Source organism: Phyllostomus discolor, chromosome 5 (assembly GCF_004126475.2).
Source record: "Phyllostomus discolor isolate MPI-MPIP mPhyDis1 chromosome 5, mPhyDis1.pri.v3, whole genome shotgun sequence".
In the NCBI taxonomy this organism is placed as follows: Eukaryota; Metazoa; Chordata; class Mammalia; order Chiroptera; family Phyllostomidae; genus Phyllostomus; species Phyllostomus discolor.
The window spans coordinates 1508716-1528621 of record NC_040907.2 but is presented as its reverse complement, the minus strand read 5'-3'; the positions used below and the strand labels follow the sequence as shown (position 1 = coordinate 1528621).

The 19906-nt window shown below is 72.1% G+C and overlaps 1 protein-coding gene across 3 annotated transcripts; it reads right to left on the bottom strand.

The window, feature by feature from the left end:
* Positions 1-1681: 1681 nt before the first annotated feature.
* ARHGEF16 (Rho guanine nucleotide exchange factor 16) lies at positions 1682-19339 on the bottom strand. Of its 3 annotated transcripts, none has more exons than XM_028513462.2 (15): positions 19053-19339; positions 13004-13610; positions 11160-11205; positions 9972-10141; positions 8419-8475; positions 8045-8205; positions 5944-6096; positions 5674-5803; positions 5388-5462; positions 5047-5139; positions 4588-4739; positions 3960-4148; positions 3056-3129; positions 2349-2450; positions 1682-1844 (listed from the first exon to the last, which is right to left on the bottom strand). In XM_028513462.2, exons 2-15 carry the CDS (start codon positions 13589-13591, stop codon positions 1705-1707), a joined length of 2130 nt encoding a protein of 709 aa, XP_028369263.1. In that variant the 5' UTR covers positions 13592-13610; positions 19053-19339; the 3' UTR covers positions 1682-1704. The 3 variants fall into 3 exon arrangements, with proteins under 3 accessions (XP_028369263.1, XP_035881103.1, XP_035881104.1); XM_036025210.1 differs by having other exon boundaries at positions 19073-19339; XM_036025211.1 differs by having other exon boundaries at positions 19090-19338.
* Positions 19340-19906: the final 567 nt, after the last annotated feature.

Here is a 19906-nt window from a genome sequence, read left to right as displayed (position 1 = left end):
CCACCGACCCCAGCAGTGGGCACAGGGGGCAGGGGCCCGATTCCACTGGGGCTGGTTCCTGTCCTGCGCTGGCCTGGCCTGGCCTGGGCCTCCTCAGACGGACCCAGCCGCCCCAATAGCCTCTGGGGGCCACTGGCCCCCACCCCAGTGTCCCGGGACACTCTCCCTCCGGGTCCTTGCTGGTGAGGCACAGGGAGCCTCCACCCCTTTGCAGACCTGAGGCTGCAGCGTCCCTGCCCCAGGCCACGAGATGGAGGGCGTGGCCTCAGGGCTGCCCAAGGCCACGTTGCCGCTTTGACCGACGCCGTTACCAGTCAGAGCGTGGCCAGTGGGCCGGCCTGCCCTCCCCTCGCGCCCCGGGGCCGGCGGCGAGCACAGGCAGGCTGCGCCCCGGCTCCCGTATCAGGGGCAACTACACACACCTGCACCCACAGGCACGCACTCGCAGGCACACACACACCTGTGCACACACAGGCCCCGCCCCCACGGCACTCCAGGGAAAGCGGGCGGTGAGCCCAGCTCACAGGTAGGGAAACCAGGGCCCCGGACTCCCACCTGTCCAAAAGTGAGGGCCAGAGCCCTGGTGGCCCGGCCCCCCAGGCCACGCCTCTCCCAGAGCCCACCCTGACCCCATCCCAGGAAGCTCCTGCCCAGGACGGCCCTGCTTGGGCTCTGATGTGGGCCGTGGCTGGTGCCATGAGGTTCCCTGGGTGGTCAGTGGGGAGGAGGAGGGGCCCCGGCCTCGGTGCTGAACCCCACCACCACCCGGTCCAGGGAACGGGGCAAGAGAAGCTCCACCCCCTGCCTCCCACCCAGTCCTGCCCTCCGATGCCTGGGCCTGCAGCCGACCACCAGGACTGAGGGGCGGAGGGGGGCTCCCCAACTACCCACTTCCAGGGGAGGGGGATGAGCTGCCAGGCTTTCATATGGAAGCGAGTGCCCGACAGGGTGTGGTGGGCACTCAGCACTCAAGGGGGCCCCCACCCCAGGGACAGAGCTGCCAGCTGGGAGGGGGGCACGCATGGGGCAGGCTGGTCCCGCCCTCACCACCCAGAAAATCCACCTGCATGTCCCCTCAGAGGTATCCCCCAGGCTCCGCTGTCCTCAAGCCCCCAGACCCAGCGGCCTTGCCCATGATGCCCACTGGATAGGCAGGTGAGGGCCAAGAACGAGCCCGCGGTGACCATGAAGCAGCGGTCACTTCCTGGGGGCCCTCGGGGCCTCCGGCTGCACGCAGGATACGCGGAAACCCAGGTGCTACAGGAGGGCTTTAATGTCTCTGGGAACTCGAGGTCACGGCACAGGGCAGCGCCACGGGGCACCCCCCTCCAGCCAGCCCCTCTTGGACAGGGGCTTTGCCCTGGGCACGCAAGGGCCCCCTCATCCACACGGAGCAGGAGAGAGACGACCCACGTCGCCCCCACGGTCCTCAGGGCCACCGTCCGCCACGTCACCGGGAGCACAGCCGTGGGCACACAGCTGGGGGGCTCCTCCCAGGGACTCGGCCGGGGGGCAGGGCGGGCATGGCCCCCCTGAGCTGGTCTGGCCTGGGGGTGCTCCCGGGGGTGGAGGGAGCACAGGGGTGACCCCCCTCCTGGGAGCCATCACTGGGGCCGCTCGGGGGGAGGCCTGGGCGGCTGGGGCTCCGGGGCGGGCGCGCCGTGTCCCCTGGCTGCGGCGGGGGCGGGGGCGCCGGCAGAGCGGCTACACGCCCGTCTCCACCCGCAGGCGCTCCATCCTGCGCATGTTGTCCTCCACGGCCACGCGGCTGGTGATGCCCCGGGCGACGTCCTCGGGGAACCAGCCTGTCTCTCCGTCCCGCAGCCTCTCGCCGTGCAGCCACCCTGAGCCGGAGGACACGGGCCGCTGAGGGCAGGCGCCCGGGGGCAGGGTGGGGCGGGGCGTGCCGGGGCGCGCCGGGCTCCGCACCCCCTGCCCTCGTCGGGGCTGCCGTTCTGGGAGGTGCCGGGGCCGGGCGTCCCGGGCGGCTGCCCTCCCGCGGGGGCGCCTCGCTCAAGGTCAGCTGCTGGGTCAAGTCTGGCGCTGGCTGGGGGCTGAGCTCGCTCCAACCAGCCTCGCCTGCCCTGTGCCGGTGCCTGTGGGGGCCCCAGGAGCAGCAGGGCCACCCGCTCCCATTTAGGACAGAGGACCTTGGCTCCCGCCCCTCGGGGGCATCGGAAGGTGTCCCTGAGGGCGGTTAGGAGGCAGGCTCTGTGCGCAGGTGCAGCCGCCTCCTGGTGGGGGCTGGTGCCAGGGCGCTGCACTGCACACCCTCCCGGGGGCGCCCAGCCCACCCGGGCCCCTCCTGCCCCCAGCCCCCAGCCCCCCGGCCCCCGCCCCGCGCTCACCGTCCTCCCGCTGCAGGACCAGCACCACGTCCGCCTGCTGCAGCGAGATCTCGTCCACCTGCTTGGCCAGGTAGGCCTTGGTGACCTCCACCTGCGGCAGGTCTGGGGGACCAGGAGGCGGGGTCAGAGGCAGGCTGGCCTGGGCGGGGGCGGGGGCGGGGGCGGGGGCGGGGGCGGGGGCGGGCTGACAGCTCTGCAGCCCTGAGTCGGGCAGGCAGGGCTCCACCTCCCCACACAGCCCTGCGGCCCGTGGCCTGTTCCCCCTTCCGGTGGGGCCCGAGGGGCCCCAGATGGCCCAGCATGGGGACATGGGGCAGCCTCCCTCCGGCTGAGGCTCGGGGGGACGGGCCCTCCTTAGGCGGAGGGACAGGCCTGCTTTCACGGTCAAAGCAGGGCCACAGAGCGTGCCCGGCATCCAGGGGCCAGGGCAGGCCCGGAGCTGGGGGACAGGTCGGAGACAGGTCGGGGCCACCTGCTCCAGCTGTCTGGTCTCAGTTTCCAGCGGCTGCTCCGCTCAGGGCAGCACTGTGTCCTCGCCGCAGGGAGGGGCCCCAGACAGCCGGGGGCACGTGTGACCCGGGCAGGCCCCCGGGCTGGGTGTGAGGGGGCAGAGCGGTGGGCGGTGCCTCTCCTCCTGGGCCAGCGCCCGCCCTGCCCGGGCCAGGAAGGGACCCGGAGCCCTGCGAGCCCACGGGGCACCCGCTCACCTCCCTTGTTGGCGGGGCCCTGCCCCCGACGCTCCCCGTGCGTCAGCGCCGTGATCCACCGGGCCCGGTCACTCCTGGGGACAGAGAGTGCCAGGTGACCGCCTTCACGCACCCACCCCCAGTTGTGCCATGGCGAGAAGATGGGGCACGTGGCCTCCCCTGGGTGTCCTTGAGTGTCACCCCACAGCCCTTGGGGTGGGACAGGCAGTGGTGACGCGGCTCAGGCAGCCTGGGCACCCTTTTGAGAGCCTGGGGTTGGAAGCAGGCGCCCCCCCCCCCCACACACACAGGGCCTCCCAGCCCACGTGCTGGGGCAGAGGCGCAGGGAGTCACAGAGCGTGAGGAGCGAGCAGCAGGTGGGCCGAGACCCAGCCACACCTGCCCAGGGTCAGAGTCAGGTGGCAGCCGCACCCCCAGGACCCAGGCCACCCCGTTTCCTGGCACTGGACTCGGCATGCCCACCCCGTATCAGTTTGCCAGGGGACATAAGAGGCCGCTACCACTTCCCACGAGGATGGGGGCCACGATGGAGAGAGCGTGGGACTGGCTGCGGGCTCCCTCGGTGCCGGCATCTTCCTGCGCTGGGCCCAGCCCTGCCGTCCTCCAGCCGCTCCCGGGCGGGGCCGGCCCCAGGGCCTTTGCACGGCTGCGCCTCTGCCGGGGTGCTGCTCCCCACGGAGCCCCACCCCCCGACACACGGGTGCCTCCGCCGCTCATTCTGTGGCTGCTGCACCCCCATCCCGCAAAGGTGAGCTCGGCAAGGACAAGGTCATCCCCGGCACCTGGTGCAGGGCTGCCCGGCACACGGCAGTGGTCAGGGACTGGGGTGACAGGAACCCCGCCCCCACGGAGCTCACAGAGCCGCCCCCGCCCGCCCCGGGGTGCCCCCATCCCCGGGACTCACGCGGAGTCGGAGGACAGCAGGATCTTCTCCTGGCGGCTCTCGCTGTTGTGCAGCAGGGTCACCTGGAAGGGGTGCGGCACCGACGAGCTGCGGTTGCCGCCTCCTGGCAGAGCGAGCTCCGTGGGCTCCACCTTGTGGACCTGCACCTGGGCCAGCTGGGCGTAGTCCTGCACCAGGAAGCTGTCCTCGCTGCGGGGACAGGGGGCGGCTCCGATGCTGCTGTGGGGGTCAGTGGGCAGCCGGCCCCCCTGCCCCCGGTCCGGTCCCCCCAGGTCCCCACAGCGGCCAGGGCCAGGCAGCCAGAAGACAGCTCTCTGGGGTTGCTCCCCCCCAGGCCCCCCAACACGGGGAAAAGAGCCTGCAGCTCCAGGGTCCTGGTGGCTGGACGGGCGGGCCCAGGTCTGCAGGCCCGAGCTGCACCCACCACCAGGACCTGGGGTCATGTGGGTGCTGGGGGTGCACCGCGCACCCCCTGGGAACAGCATGTGCGTCCTCGTGGGTGCCAGGCTGCGGGTCGGCTCCCCCCACGCCCCCCCGGCCCCAGCCCCGCTCCTGTCTCCGAAGCTGCGGCCGCTGCCCCCTGCCCACGGCAGAGCCAGGCCGCCCGGTGCCCTCGGGCGGGGCCCACCTCTTCTTCTTGGTGATCAGCAGGACGTCGTTGAACAGGAAGAGGTAGCAGGTGGGCCGGCTGGCGAGTTTCCGGAAGAGCCCCGTCTCTTCCAGGACGCTGAGCTCCCCGCGCTTCAGCAGCCAGCGGGAGGCCGAGATCAGCGGGAGGGACTGGGGGGGAGACCGACAGTCAGGCCCCGAGCAGACGGACCCACCCCTGCCTCTGAGAATGGGGTGGCCGGCCGCCCCCAGGGCTGGACAGAGCGTGATGTATCCGGCCTTCAACGGGGCATTCCGCCGGCCCAGAGGTGTTCCTGGGGGCTGCCAGCCCGGCCCAGAGTCTGGCGGCACACCCACTGAGTGCTCCCCGCCCCGCCCCGGGGAGGTCTCCGTGCCCGGGAAGCGCCCGAGGGCCCGGCAGGCCTGGGGCGGGCGGGGCGCGGCAGGGCCGGGGCCCGGGCTGGTGTCGGCGGCCTACCTTGACTTTGCCGAAGTCCAGCTGCGTGTGCAGTGTGTACATCTGCTCCGTGCGCTCCATCTTGTGGGCCCCCTCGTTGCACCGCTTCACCAGCTGCGGAGCGCGGAGACCCCCGGCGGCTGGGCAGGAGGGGCCCAGCCCAGCTGCCCGGGGCCCCTGCCCTCATGGCTGCCCCGAGGACCGCCTCACCATGGGCTCCACGCCCTCTGGGCCTCAGTGTCCCCACTGGTCCCACGAAAAGCCAGGTACAGACAATCTGGAAACCCTTCCAGCCAGACCCCCAGGGCCTCCGCTACTGGGTGGAGTGAGTAGCGGATGGGGGCGCCGGGCCCCCCTCTCACCTTGCTGATGGCCTTCAACGCGCGGCTGGCAGCCTCGTACCGCTCGGGGTGGCCCTGGGTCCTCAGGCAGAGCGTCTGCGTGGGAGACACCGGATGGGGGAGGGTCCTCACTGCCCGCCTGCACCCCAGGCTTAGGGGCTCCCGTGGGGCGGGGCTCCCCCAGCAACCCCAGGCCCGGGTGGGGGCTGTGCCGGGCCCCACGGGGGACACGGCCACAGCGAGCAGCACCCCGGGCCTGGCCCTGCCCCGTCCAGCCAGGCGAGCCCGGCGCGGGCCGCGCACTCACGTCGGCCAGGAGCGGCAGCCGCGTCACCCTCTGCATGGGGAGGATGAGGAAGGACAGCATGGGCAGGCCGCCGCAGGCCGGCCGCTTCTCGATCTCCCGGAGCACGTCCCGGAAGGCGGCGTTGCTGCTGCTGCAGGAGGGCGGGGCGGAGGGCGGGAGCAGAACTCAGGCCGAGCTGGGGAAGCCAGGCTGCTGCCCGAGGGACCGGGCTCCCGGCCTGGGCGCCGGCTGCCCTCCCTGCCACCCCGCCCGGGCTCAGGCCGCGCTCACGTCAGCCTCTGCAGGACGCGCTGCTGGTAGACCTCGTTGGAGCAGTAGGCCACGTAGGGGTCAAAGTGCCGCTCGGCGTGCTCCTCCAGGATGTCGCTGATGTCCTCCACGCACACCCGCTCCTTGTGCCGCCGCTCCAGGTCCTCGAAGAACCTGCGGTGGGCGAGGACCGCGGGCCTGGGTGCCGCTGCCACGGGGGCGGGCACACGCAGAGACCCTCGGGCGGGCCCCGAGCCTCGCTCCTGGGTGAGCTGCGGCCCTCCCGGGAGACCCGGGACAGGTCGCCCCCTGAGATGTCCAAAACCGAACCCAGCCCCGTGGCCGGACCCCAGGCCACTTCCCTCTGGGTTCTGGAGAGATTCAGGGGGCATCGCGGATGCGGACGGCGGGACAGAACTGGCCACTCTGACTCCATGGCCTGACTTGGGTCAGAGCCGCCAGGGCCCCACGCTCTGGGCCCGGCGCTGAGTGGGATGGGACCCCCAGGCAGACTCCCTGCAGGCGGCTGCCAGCCCCGGCTTCCTGCTGGGTCCCCACCAAGGCTCTGGGCCTGGGCCTGGGGAAGGAGGGTGAGGCGAGCTGCCCTGCGGCTGCTGCTGGCCCAGGACTCCGCCCCCCAGGCAGCCACTGGGCCGAGGCCGGGTGAGAGATGCATCCGTCCCAGGAGCTCTGTTCCCGAGAAGTCCCTGCCTGGTGCCCGCACTGGGGCCATGCCCGTGCCGGTGTCTCTGCCAAAGTCCTGCAGAGCTGGGCTGCTGGACCTTGTGGGACGGCCCTGTCTGGAGATAAGGCAGCTGGCTGACCTCCCGAGGGCGGAGGGCGGAGGGCGGAGGGCAGAGGGCAGAGTACCAGAGCACAGACTCGCCCCGCCCCTGCATGGGGAACCTTGGGTGACCCACACACCTTACCGGGGAGGGACCAGCCGAGGGCCCCCAGCCCTCACCACTAGGCCTCCTGGGTGGGTGGGTGGGGAAGAAGCCAGTAGTGGGGGGGGCCCTGGGCAGGGGGGGGCCTTGGGGAGAGGGCCTTGGGGAGGGGAGTCAGGGGAGGTCCAAGGTCCTCACATCTGAGGTCACCGAGGGGCCCGCAGCCAGCCCCAGCCAGGGTCTATGGCCAGGGCTCCGCTTGGGAGGAAGATGGGCCGCCCACCCCTCTGAGGCCCCCCGCTGTCCGGGCAAGGCCAGTGAGGGTGCCTGGGAGGGGAGCAGGCCTCAGTCCGGAGGCGGGTGGGGGACCCTCAGGGCCGTGCTCACAGGCCCAAGTCTGACCCTCTGCCCTCGGGAGACCGTGGTCCCCTTTAGGGGATTGTCCAACAGCCACGGAGGTGGGCAGCCAGGCAATGGGGGACAGTGTGTCAGGGACGGGGGACGGTCCCACCCCCAGCCCCAGGAGGGATGGGGGCCCTGGCTGCCCCCACACAGGGCCACACACGTGCCCAGGCAGGCGTGCTGGCCAGCACCTCCCCTGAGTGCTCCAGAAGGTTCTGAGACAGGGCTGGGAGGTCTGAGAGCCCAGCGTCACTGACCAGAGCCACTGGCTCCTGGGGAGGCTGCCGTGAAGGGCACAGCGCACACCCGGACCTCGGCCCCCGCCCCCGCTGCCCCGCACGCGTGTGCGCACACACTGTGCACTCACACACGTGCACGCGGTCACATCTGCACGCACAGGCACACACACGCCCCCACGCAGGCCTGCAGCTACGTGCCCGGCCCCTCCCCCACCTCCCGCCCTGCAACCAGAGCCCCGGGCCGGGCACCAGACACCGCTGGCGGGAACACGACCCGGGTGCCACCAGGGGCCACCTCCCACCGCTCTGCCCCGTGGGCACCTCCCGCCTTGCCGTTCGGCTCTCTGGGCCCGGGTGCCCCGGTGGGGACGCGCCTGTCGCCAGGCGGGGCCGTGCCAAGGGAGGAGTTCCAGCTCTCGGACGCCAGGGGGAGGTGCAGGCCTGTCCCCCTGCCGGACTCCCACGGCCCAGGTGCTCAGCTGCCCCCTGGCGCTGCCCTGGCAGGTGTCAGGGCCCGCGGGGTTGCCACTCTCTCCCCCCCGCACACCGCTGCTGCACACCTCCCGTCACGCGGAGGGTGGGCGCGGGCCGCACCTCCGGCTGGCGCTCTGGATGTCCAGGATGTTGGAGAAGAGGTGGTGGTGCTCCACCTTGGTCACGGTGGCCTCCAGCTCTTTGGACTCGCGGAACTCGGCCACCAGGATGCCCAGGCTGTGCAGGTAGGAGAACTCCGATGTGAGGATCTCGAAGATGGCCTGGGCGAGAGGGCAGGCTGCCGTGGGGCCCCACGCGCACCGGGGCGCGTGTGCGATGAGGGCTCAGGTGGGGGGACGTTCGGGGGCGTTCGGGGCGAGGGGCCCCGCCGGGAGTCGAGCCCCCAGACGAGCCGTGGGCACGAGGCAAGCACGGCGTCTCCCACACACGGAGGCTGGAACGGGGCGGTGCCGCGGCCCCTGCCCGGCACTCACCTCCTGCCTCTTGCGCTCCTCGGCTGGCAGCGTGTCCAGGATGCCCGACTCGACCACCTGCAGGGGCACAGGCCCGGGGGTCAGGGGCACAGGCCCCGGAAGTCCCCCTCACTGGGCTGGAGCCCCCGTGCACGGCGGAGAGGCCCGGGAGGCGGGCGCCAGGCTGGGCAGCGCCGAGGGGGGCTGCCCCTCCCCCCGCGGCTCAGTGCTGTGGGGCCGCTGGGCTGGCCTGTCCCTGCTTCATTCTGTCACCCGTCTCCCCCCTCCCACACAGACACCCCCTGGGTAGGCCCGCCCCCGGCAAAGAGCCGTGGGCAGCCGAGGAAGAGGCTGAGGGTCGAGAGGGGAAGACCCGAAGGCCGGAGCAGGGCCGGAGCTCAGACGCCACTGGGCCAGCTGAGTTAGCGCCCACCCGGGAGGCTTGGGGTGACAGTGTTCCAGCATGGGCCCCCCCACAGCTCTCCACCCGGGGGGCCCGGCCTTCCCGCTGCCCTGGGTAGAGCGTGCCTCTCAGCCACAGCAGGCCCGCCGGGTCCCTGCAGAGCCCGCTGGGCCGGGCCGAGCTGTCCCCCGCCCGGGTGCGGCCCCCCTACAGGATGCAGAGCCGCCCGTGTCTTCCCGCCCGCGCCGGCACCTTCCCCCCGGGGTGCTGAGCTCTCCTCTATCCTGGGTGGGGCCACGATCCCCCAGCCCAGCGGCCGGGGGCAGAAACTCCGGAATGCCCCTCCACTGACCCAGGAGGCCATGCACACCCAGCTCCTGGCTCCCGGCTGGAGCCACCAGGTGGGAACAGGTTTCCCGACCTCCTGTCCATCTGCCCTCACCTGAGCCCGGGCTCCCCCCGCCGGGGGGCTCCACAGCCTGGGGCGTGGTGGCTGTCACCGTGCCCTGGCTCCCCCCTGCTGTCCGGTGCAAACACAGGGCCTGCTGTACCGTCCACACAGGGAGAGCCAGGTGGCCGCCCTGCCCACTGCCCGCCGTGCCCACAGCCTGCGGCCCAGCCCCGGGCCGGGCTCTCAGGAGAGGGGTCAGGGTGTGCCCGAGACCGACCGTGCCCTCCTGGGGCAGGGACAGCTGCTGCCCCTGCCCCCCGTCAAGCCCCGCCCCCCATCCCTGCAGGGTGGGGCCGGGCCCCTTCTGCAGGCGAGGAGAGTAAGGGGCCGGGCAGGGGCACGGGGCTCTGTGGAGGCCAAGGCCCAGCCCCCCGGCCTCCACGCAAGGACGCTGCTGGGGACAGAGCCCTGCGAGAGGCCCTCTGTCCGCACAGCCCCCCGAGGGCCAGTCTGAGCACGTGCGGGACCGCCATCGCGCAGTGTGGATGCCACCTGCCCCTGACCGCTCCCTGCCCAGGGCTGCGGTGGCCTCGGTGCCACACAGGGCAGGCAGCTCTGAGGGCAGGAGGCTGGTCTGAGGGCAGGAGGCAGGTCTTGGCTCAGAGTGGGGTGCCGATGGAGTGGGGTGCCGATGGGGCGCCTCTACATGGCGTCCCCTCCCCGGCTGACCCTACCCCACCACGGGCTGGGAGAAGGGCCTCCCCCCCACCCGGCCCTTACCTCCGGGAGCTGGCTCCACGTGACCTGGGGGGGCCGGAAGTTCTTTACCACGATGGGGGTGCCCACTGCCTGAGGGCCACCAGGGCTGGGGGGTTCGTCCAGGAGGTCATCGTCGGACTCCTGGCCCGTGTTCAGGCCCCGTTCCCGGACCTCCTGGTAGAAGCGGGGGTCTGGGGGGAAGGGACGCATCACCTGTGGGCCCGGGGCCCCGGAAGCCACAGCCCAAGTCCTCCCAAGGAGCCGGGGGCACCAGAGCCGCCAGGACGGGCTCCTCATGGGCCAACCGGTTCCCACGGCGGCTCCGGGTGAGCCCAGGACAGCAGGGTGTCCGTGCAGAAGAATGTGGCACCTGCAGGCCAGCTGAGCTGACCAACGGGCGCACACTGGGGCCCGAGGGGACTCTGGGTGGGGGCCATCCCCCCGCTGGGCTGCACGCCGGCAGACCGGAGCCTGAGTCTCCGGGTCCCCACGCTGCAGGCCCACTGGACGGGCTGGTCCCTGGCTGAGGGCACCTCTGAGCCCTTGCAACGACCCCTGCATGACCCTCCACCACACCACTCTGAGACCTGGGTGCGAGGGAGACCTGGACCCTGACACCTCCCCTCCCCCGGGCCTCTGGCCGTATATACACAGAGGTCAGGGGCCGGCAGGGAGGGACGGACCGCCCTGGCTGGGGCCCCTGTGTCCTCAGAGCCCAGGTCTGGTACCGAGGCCCAAACCTTCCCCGGGCCTCACTGGCCACACCCCTCACACCCTGGGGGTGCTCCATCCTGGCTGGGCAGGCGCCTCCCCCACCCCTTCCCTGTGGGGTCCTGCTGCACCCCACCCCTCCCAAGGCCCAGCTGCCACCTCTGCCCTCCTGAGCCCCCGCACCATGCCAGGCAGGCCTGCAGCCTCGGTCCCCAGCCAGCTACTGGGCACCACGCACACTGGTGAAGTGCTGGACAGTCATCTCCCGGGGTGAGTGAGGGGCTCTGTGTGTCCCCTGCCCCTGGGGTAGTGCAGCAGGGGGTCCCAGGGAAACCTGTTGGCCTTTCTGGACCCCTCAGAGCTACACGGTCCCTGGAGAGGCCCCTCCCGCACGTCCTCTGGGCCCCCGCGCCCTCCCAGCTCCCCCAGGATGGCCTGAGGGAGGCCAGCCTCGCCGAGGTCCAGCCCAGCCCATGGTCACCTCCCGCGGCCACTCACCATCCTTGAAGGAACCCTTGTGTGCTCGTTTCCGCGCCAGCGTCTTCTGTGCGAATGAGAGACACAAACGCCGGCATTAGCGGGGAGCAGGGGCCGGCCAGCGTGGGCTCAGAGACCCCATGGCTCCCTGGGGTCGCCCTGCCCGATGGGAGCGGGCTCTGCCGAGCATACAGACGGCATTCCATACATGCGGGCTCCCCGAGGGGTGTGGGGCCGCCGAGTGGGGGCCAGGGCAAGTGGGATGTCCCCAGAGCAGGTGGGGCAGGTGGCCGAAAGCTGGGCGGATCTGGGAGGACTGCCTGGAGGCGGTGGCGGCAGGATTGAACTACTTAAGACGAGGTATTCAGGAAGTGGAGGTGTTCCTACGTGGGGAAGTCCAAGGACGGACAGGTGGGGTGAGGAGGGGACCAAGAAGGGACCCTGGGGCAGGAACTGGGGCTGCACACAGGGCCCCATGGGTGGGGCAGCTCTAGACAGCAGGAAGAAGAGGGTGAGTGCCTGGGTCTCAGGGCCCAGCAGCTGGCGGTAGGGCTGAGGAAACGAGAGGCGGGGGGTGGGCAGGGCTCCTAGGGGCCCCACACCCCGGCCCCCCCCCCCAGCCGCCGCTGGCTCAGAGCCTGCTTCCTTGGCTGGGATACACCCCCTCACCTGACCTCACAGGCACCCCGTTCCAGGAAAGTGGGGGCTGGTTTCTCCTGACGAGTCGGGGCCTGAAACTCCCCTTGCTGGTCTGTACCGTGTGGCACGCCAGCTGCACCTGGCCCTGCTGCGCCCCCACCCCGCCCGCGGCCCCCCCCAGCACCCCCACCCGCCCCTCCCGCCTCCAGGTCCGGGCACGGGCTGCAGCCGTGGCCCCTCCTCCACCCTGGTCCACGCCAGGGCCCCAGCCCGCCTCTTCCGGGCCCCCGGCCCCGTGCACCTGGGCTCCCAAGCTCCCCTACCACCCTGTGCTCCCCTGCGGCCTGACCGCCGGGCGCTCAGGAAATGCGTGCTGGGCGCGGGAACCACAGAATGAACAAGTGGGCCCCGCAGGCTGGGTGGGGCCCGGGCCCTGGCGGGTGGGGTGCTGCGGGCCTGCAGCAGTTTCTGGGCTCTGGGCGTCTCAGGTGGCCATAGCAGCGGGCAGCACCCACCTCCCGGGCCAGGGCCAGTGACTCCGGGCCTCCCTGCCCCTCTGCGCACGGGCGTGCCAGCTCTCCCATGGCCCATGGCCACAGGCGCAGGCGGGAGCCCTCAGTGGAGCAGGCCACGGAGGGAGGAGGGGGCAGCCCTGGGCACAGAGGGCCGGGGGCGAGGGCACCCATTTGGCCGGCCCGGTGCCCGCTCCGCTCTCTCCAGAATGCCAAGGTCGGGCGCTGCTGCATAGGAAAGGGGGCTGTGCGTTCAGGGCAGCGTCCCACCGCCCCTGAGCGGGAAGCGGCCCCGAGCGGCCCCTGCCCCTCCTGAGCCCGGATGATGGACGTCCCTCAGGCTCCGGGCTGGGACCAGCGGCGGCTGCAGAGCCGGCACCAACCCCTGTCCTTGAGGTGGGCTGGCGCCCCCTCGGGGCTGGTCCCTCCCCGAGCCGTGCTCCCACTGTGCTCTGAGAGCGGGACCCCTAGTGCGGGGTCCTAGGAGGAAACCCCGGACCTTCCCCGGCCTCAGCAGCCCATCTGTAAAATGGGGACGTTCACAGGCCATGCACAGCCTAGCCCACGGGTCTTGTGGACTACACGGTCAGGCCCCTCCCGCGGCCGGTGCTCAATGACCAGCAGCTGAGGTCAGGCCCACCTGCCTGAGGCCCGCCCCGCCTGAGGTGCGCACCCCCGCCCCACCGGCCGCTGTCCAAGCCCGCAGGCCCCTACCTTGTTCTTGGCCAGGAGCCGGGCGGAAGGCTGGGCGGCCTCCTCAGCCAGGGCTTGGAGCTTGGGGTTGAGGTGGACGGGGCCCCCCTCGGCCGCCGGCGTCCTCAGGCCCCTCATGGCCGCTCGGTAAGACTGGCTGCGCAGGTTCCGAGCCAGCGCCCCCCCCAGGTCCACGTCCAGGTCCATGTCATCCAGGGAGAAGCTGGAGGCCGCGTGCAGCGGGGGCTCCCGCCGGGCGGCCTCCTTGCTCAGCACGGCGGCCCCGAAGCTCTGGTGGCGGGCCGGGGTCTTGGCCTTGCTGCACACGGCCAGGCTCCTGGGGATCAGCTGCTCCGTGCCCATCTTGAGGGCCGCGGGGCTGTCCGTGCTCAGGACGACGGTCCGTGGGGGCTCCCTGTCCGTGGGGGACGCAGGCCCGGGCCCCGGGCTATCGGGCTGGAAGGCGGTATTGCTTCGCACCCACAGCGGGGCCCGGGCCCCCGGCGGTCTGGACGCGGGGTTCCCCTGGTCGTCCAGCCGCAGCGCCTCGCGGAAGCGGGCCCCCAGCAGCTTTTCCTCCAAGGAGCTGTCCGAGTGCCGCTGGGCCATGCTGGACGGGCGCGGGGTCCTGGGGGAACGGGGCAAAAGTGAGGGCCCGGGGCCAAGCTGCCTGGCCCGTAGCCTCAGTCCCCGGGACTGCCCCCGGGGTCGGAGCGTGGCCGCCCCGGAGCGTGCAGGGAGGGTCCGGTCTCGGGCCGGTGGGGGCCGGGCAGGGGACTGAGGCTGGCTCTCCGAGCGCTGGGACCCGGCGGGATGGCCCGCATTGGGCCAGGGCCTGAGAGGCCTCCACGCGTCCTCTGCTGGGCTGCGTGGCTGAGGACGAGTCCCTGAGCCGGGGCGACTGGGGGTGGTGGAGGGTCCCTGGGCCCCTCGCCCCGTCGGTACCACTGCACCAGGCGGGCTCCAGCCGAGCCCACCTCACGGATGCGCTGCCCAGTGGCGGCTCTGGGCGCTGCCCCGGGGAGTCCTGAGGCTCTGCCCGGGAGCCCTCCCTGAGGGTGGGCAGGACCGGCCACGCGGGGCTGGCCTTGCCCACAGCTCAGGTGGACCCCGCGCAGGCACCGGGCGCCCAGCTGACCGGCCGCTCAGCACACACGCCCTCCCTCAGCCACCCGGCGAGGCAGCGGGGCTGCGCCTCCCTGTCCCCGGAAGCCCCGGCCACCCCCGCACCGGGAGGGCCGCCCACACATTCCTGGGGACATTCTGAGTCACCAGGCAGAGCGAGAATGGCAGCAGCGATGCTGGGCCTCCCCGGGGGGGGGGGGTGGCTGCGCCCATCCCGGGTCCCCACCCCCATGTTAACTCGCCCGCCTTTTACCCTGGGCTGGCAGAGAACTGGGGTTCGGACTCCGACCTGTGAGCACGCGCCCCCGGGCCAAATGCGCCCACATGGGAGGCCAGAGGCCTCCAAAGCTCGGGAGACCTTTCGCTCCCACTGTGACGCGTCCACACGGTGACGGAGAGCAGGCACCGGATTGTGTCCCCGGGGCCCACACAGCCCCTGTCCACCCTGTCCCCTCGGCCTTCCTCCCTCTTCTGCACTCCTTCCTCCGAGCCGGCTGGACCTCACGGCCTCTCCCCAGAGAGGGCAAAGTCTGCTGGGCGAGGCAGTGCCCAGATGGAACCAGTCTGACGGGCCATCGCAGGGTGTGACCTCCGCAAGGCGGCCCCGCCCCCGGGTGCCTTCAGCCAGGGCCGAGACAGGGTGACAGGCACCCGTCTGCAGGCGCTCCGGCCCGGGCTGCAGCCTCCGCCGGCCTCGCTGCATCCCCCCCACTTCTGCCCTTAGCTTGTCCCAGCACCAGCCGGGCTCGGGTTCAAAAGCCAAACAGCACCAAAAGGCTCCTCATCAAAGACAGGCGTGCCCGCCTCCGCCGCTGTCCCCCGAGGGCCACCACGAGGGGCTGCTGCACTTTTCCGGATTTCTGACCAAGACACCGCCCGCCCTTTGGAGGTCTCCTCGCAGGAGGCGCCCCCACCCTCCTCCGGCCCCGGGGAGTTCACCTCTGGTGCACCAGCCGCCGGCCTGCTGCTCTCCCGCGCCTTCCCGCGTCCCGGCCTGGTGTGTGGTGGCTCTCGTCCCCCACGGTCAGTGCGCCCGTCCCGGGAGCCCCCAGAGACCCCGTCCCCTCGCCCGGGCCTCCCTTCCTGCTCCTGGGCTGAAGCTCGGCGTCCAGATCGTCCTCCCCGCAGCTGCCCTCCGCCCGCCGCTGTGCCCGGCCGCCCCGGAGGCTGATCCTCGCCTGGCGTGTCTCTCTCCTTCCCCTGCACTGGTGACATCTGGAACCCCATCCGAACTTTTCTTCGGAACGGAGACCCCCACTTCACCTCCTGGGATCGGACCCGAACGGGGCTCTCCCCGGCCCACATTCCCCCCGCCACCGGGCTCCGAGGCTCCCGGGAACACACTCCACGGGACGTGCTCCATGGGACAGGCTCCACGGGACGGATCCATGGTCACTGCCCAAGCCACGTGCCCGTGAGCGCCTCCGCCACGAGTCCCTCCCGGCCCCGTTTCCAGACAGCCCGCTGACGCAGGGACCCCCGAGCCCCCTTCACGTTCAGACCGCTTCCCTCCCCCCGTCTTCCTCTGGGGGACTCCCTCCGGGTCATCTCCGCTCCGGCCTCCTGCCAAACGCACGGCCATCCTCACTGTCCCCTCTCCCTCCCCGGCTCTTGCCCTGTGGGCGCCCCATCTCCTTCCTTCCGTCCTCAGTCCGATTCCTCCCATCTCAGCTCCTGTCGGCCCCGCGCTCAGGCCCCAGGCTGTGTCCCGCCGCTGCCGCTGGGCCCAGCGGCTGCCTGCTGCTTTTTAGGGGACAGACACAGGCTGGAGGCCCGCGTGCCCAGCGCCCATGCATGCACACATGTGACCACACGGTGCCAGGAGCCTGGGAGCCAGCACGGTGCAGGGGCCGAAGCACAGACCCTCCCTGCTGCCCCCGGGGCACGCGCTAGCCACGCTGTTGGGCGGCCACTGCTGGGAGGGGCCAGCAGCCCTGGGGCAACCACTTGGGCCACGGAACCGGGTCTGCTCCAGCCACGGTGCCCAGACAGCTCCTGCCGAGAGGCCCGGGGGTGAGGGCTGTGTCTACCTGTCTCCCCTGCAAGCCGTGGGTCCTCTGGGAGCAGGGACAGGGCCCTGATCCCATCCCCACAGTCGGGCTCAATGCCCAGACTGACGGGTGAATGGGGGTGTCACGGCACTTGCCGTGTCCCCGTCCCCTGACCAGGGGCGGCGCCCCCACCCCCCACCATGAGGCCCTGGGGCTGGGGCCGAGAACTGGCCCCCACAGGCACCCGGCTGAGGTGGAGGGAGGCTCTCCAGAGGCTCCCCGGTGCCCCCTGCTGCACCAGCCCCCGCCCCTCCCCCCAGCCCCTAGTGTCCCTCCCCTCCCCGATGTGTGCCCAGGACACAGGGCAGGCTGGTAAGTGGTGACGGGGAAAGGGGGTCCTGTGGGTTCCAGGGACCCCACCAACGGGGACCCTTTGCAGACCATCCTAAGCAGAAACAACAGAGAGTCACCCAGGCGTGACTCAGCCTGGCCAGGCCTAAGCTGCACCCCGTCCCACCCCACCCCCAGCCTGGTGGGCCCCGTGTCACCAGCCCCGCCTGCTGTCCTGTCTCTGACAGACGGGTTTCCCGGGACCCCAGCAGGCTCAGCCCCATGGACCCAAATCGAGTTTCGGTTGGGTTCTCCATCCCCAGGACACCTGTGTCCCTCTGTCCTGGCCTCTGGGTCCGGGCGGGGCTCAGCCTCTCCGGCAGTGTCGGCACGACCCGGGGCTGCGCGCAGGCGCACTCCCAGCGACGGCCTGGTGCTCGGTGACTCTGTCTGGCCGAGCCAGGACCCGGGAGCCACACAGATTTGGGGACCGGACTTTGTGAACCATGAGGCTCACAGCACACGGTTCCATTTGCAAGGTGGCTGGGACGGCCCGGCAGCTGTGTCCTTCAGGGGGGACACCACCAGGGCCCAGCTCCTGGTCCCACGGGGGAAGGGGGAGGGGGAGGGGGAGGGGGGGGGGGCGAGGGGGAGGGGGAGGGCCAGGGCTGCCGCCGCACGCCCTGCAGCGCCCAGGACGGCTCTGCAGCGAGGAGCTCTCTGCAGCGGTGCAGAGTCCACAGGGCAGAGCGGGGAGACCGGGGCTCAGCTGACCGGACAGCCCCCCTCCAGAGGGGGCACGTGGGGGTGGGGGGGACCCTCGGGCCGTGCCCAGCCTCGGGCACCGCCTGGCGGCCGAGCCTCTCGCCGCCTCCCTCCCAGGGCAGCTGCAGGGGGCAGCGGTTGTTCCGGCGCCACAGACGACACTGGCTCCCCGCCCCCACTCCCACCTCTGAGTCCAGACATCCCCCGGCCCCAGCTCCCGTCCCGGGCTGGGCCGGGCACCGCGTGTCCCCAAAGGAGCCCCGGGCAGGGAACCAGGGTCCTGACTCCAGCAGGGAGCTGGACAGGTGACCGCGGGCGTCCACCCAATGCCTCCTCCCCGAACTTCCAGGGGGCGGTGCTGCCCCTCCGCGGGGCAGGAGACCAGAGGCAGAGGAAACGCGGCCGGTGGGGGCCAGGCTGCCGGGCCCCAGAGCTGGGGAGAGGCCAGCCCCTTCCTGCCCCAGGTCACTGTCCTGACAGGCGCGTGGGGGCCGCCCTGGCAGTACGGGGGCTCCTACCCACAGCCGGTGGCCCGAGCCCGGGGCCACCACGGGCGGAGACGAGCAGCTGACGCCCGTCTGGAAACCGAAAGCGAAATCCCGGGAGCAGACACAGGTGAGCAGCGGTGCCCGTCGGCCCCCTACACAGACCGCCGTCCCCGGGGCGGCCACGGCGGGGACCGGGCCCACCGTTTCTCACGGGCAGGCGCGCCTCCCACTCAGGGTCACAGAGGACCCTGGGAAACCAGAGACGCTGGGCACGGGGGGCTCCCTCCCCCTTACCCTCCAGGTGACTGAAGACCTCACTTCTCCCGGGGAGCCCGGAGAGCCCCGCCTGCCCCCGCTCCCTCCACCAGGACTCGGGGGAGCCCTGCCTCCGTCCCCCACCCGGGGAAGTCCCCGAGCCCACCTCTGTCGGGGGTCTCGCCTCCTGGGAGCCACGGGCACCAGAAAGGCCAAGAGCGGAGCCAGAGCTTAGCCAGCGGCCCTAAGTGGGCACACCTGCAGCTCCCAATTTACAGGCAGGAAAACCGAGGCCCCGAGGGCTTGAGTAATTTCCTGTGTTCACACGGAGCCGGGGTTTGGCCCCTGAGCACTAGGCGCGGACAGCTGGGCAGGGTCAGGGCGCTCCCTCGGGTCCCAGGCAGGACCCCAGGCAGGAGCCAGCTCCTCCCCTCCAGGACAGGGGAGACCTTTGGGCTCCAGGCTGGACCCAAGGTCACAGTCATGGCCACTGCCACTCGCCCCGCCACTCTCCCCCGCCCCATGCCAGGTGCCGGGCTGAGGTCCACTCCGACCTCAGAAACACCGGCAGAACTTGGGGCTGAGCAGCCAGCACAGGCGTCAGGACCTGCCGCCCCCTCCCCAGCGCCCTCCTTTCTCGGGGGAGGCAGAGAGCTGGGAGCGTGCCCCCTGTTCCCCAGGGGAGGGGAGGAGAGGAGAGGGGAGGGGTCCGGTGGTCACTCCCAGGCTGCCAACTCCTGGGGCCAGAGAGGGTTCGGCCAGCAGAGCCCGGGGTTGTTGAGAGGGCCTTCCTGCCCCTCCTCCCCGCCTTTCCAGGGCCCCAGGGCTTGCTTCCTGACTGTCCGCTCCGACGGCTGCCCTTCCGGGGGCAGGAGAGCTCCAGAGAGGGGCGCGGAGGAACCCGCAGGGTCAAGGGCCCGAGCGGGGGCGGCAGAGGCACACCCACGGCCCCGGGGTAAATCCTGGGCTGGGGGCTCCGCCCGCACCGCGGAGGGAGGGGCCGTCACCCCACCCCCAGGGCCCCGGACCAGGCTTTCGGCAAAAGCGAAGGGGAGGAAAGGCGCCCCCAGGGTCACCGCCTCCCCCCGAGGCTTGCTCCCCCACGACTTCACTCACCTGTCCTCTCCCGGGCTCACCTGTCCACCAGGCTCACCTGCGCCACTGGGTACGGGCGACGAGCGCGGGCGGCGGAGGCGGGGCCGGTCCAGCCTGCAGCCTCCGCGCCCCGCCGGGCGGCCCGGACAGCCGAGCTCCGTCGCGGCCGCTCGGTCCCTCCCAGTCCCCGCCCTCCCACTTCCTGTGCGGCCCCGCGGGAGGCGGCGGCCCGCTGGGCCCCGCCAGGTGGGCGGCAGGTGGAAGCCCGGGCGGGCAGGGCGCAGGCCTGTCGGCTCCGGCCCGGAAGGCCCGCGGGAGGGGACGACCGGACGCACCTGGCCGCGCCTCCTGGGTCCCCGCCCCCACCTGGCCGGCCGTTCACGTGACCTGCGGCCAAGCAGGCTCTGGTCTCCGGAGCCCGGGCCGGAGGCTTGCTTGCTCCGGGACCGCCCGCCCCGCCCTCCCTGGCCCCGCCCACCGCCGCCGCCTCCTGGCCTCGCCAGCCTGCTGCGGGGCCCGGGGGCCAGGCTTGCCTCCCAGCGACGGGGAAACAGCTCCCACTCTCCTCACACGCAGGGCTCTGCGGCCCCCTCCTCCAGGCGGCCCCCTCCTCCAGGACGCCCCCCTGGAGCTCATCAGCCCTGCGCGGAGTCTGCCTTCCCAAGACCTCCGCAGCTGCGGGAAGGGCCCCGCCTCCCGGGTTCTTTGGAGGGTGGTGGCCACAGGGCAGCCGGTCGGGCAGCCTAGGGACACAAAACACTCTCACTGCCTTCGGAGTGGGGTCCACTTACCGACACCCCCCTTGTACACTCGAGGACCCTGAGGCCTGGGAGGAGGGTGCCTGCCAGCCTACTCAGGGCCGCGAGGGACTCCTG

Bases quoted from the DNA above. Each gene is read 5' to 3' on its own strand.
- ARHGEF16 (XM_028513462.2), bottom strand. From the start codon at position 13,591: ATGGCCCAGCGGCACTCGGACAGCTCCTTGGAGGAAAAGCTGCTGGGG. The intron at 5,140-5,387 runs GTGAGAGGGGGG...CGCGCTCCGCAG, and splicing joins CGTTGAAGGCCATCAGCAAG to CTGGTGAAGCGGTGCAACGA. The intron at 4,149-4,587 runs GTGGGCCCCGCC...CTGTCCCCGCAG, and splicing joins CTGATCACCAAGAAGAAGAG to CGAGGACAGCTTCCTGGTGC.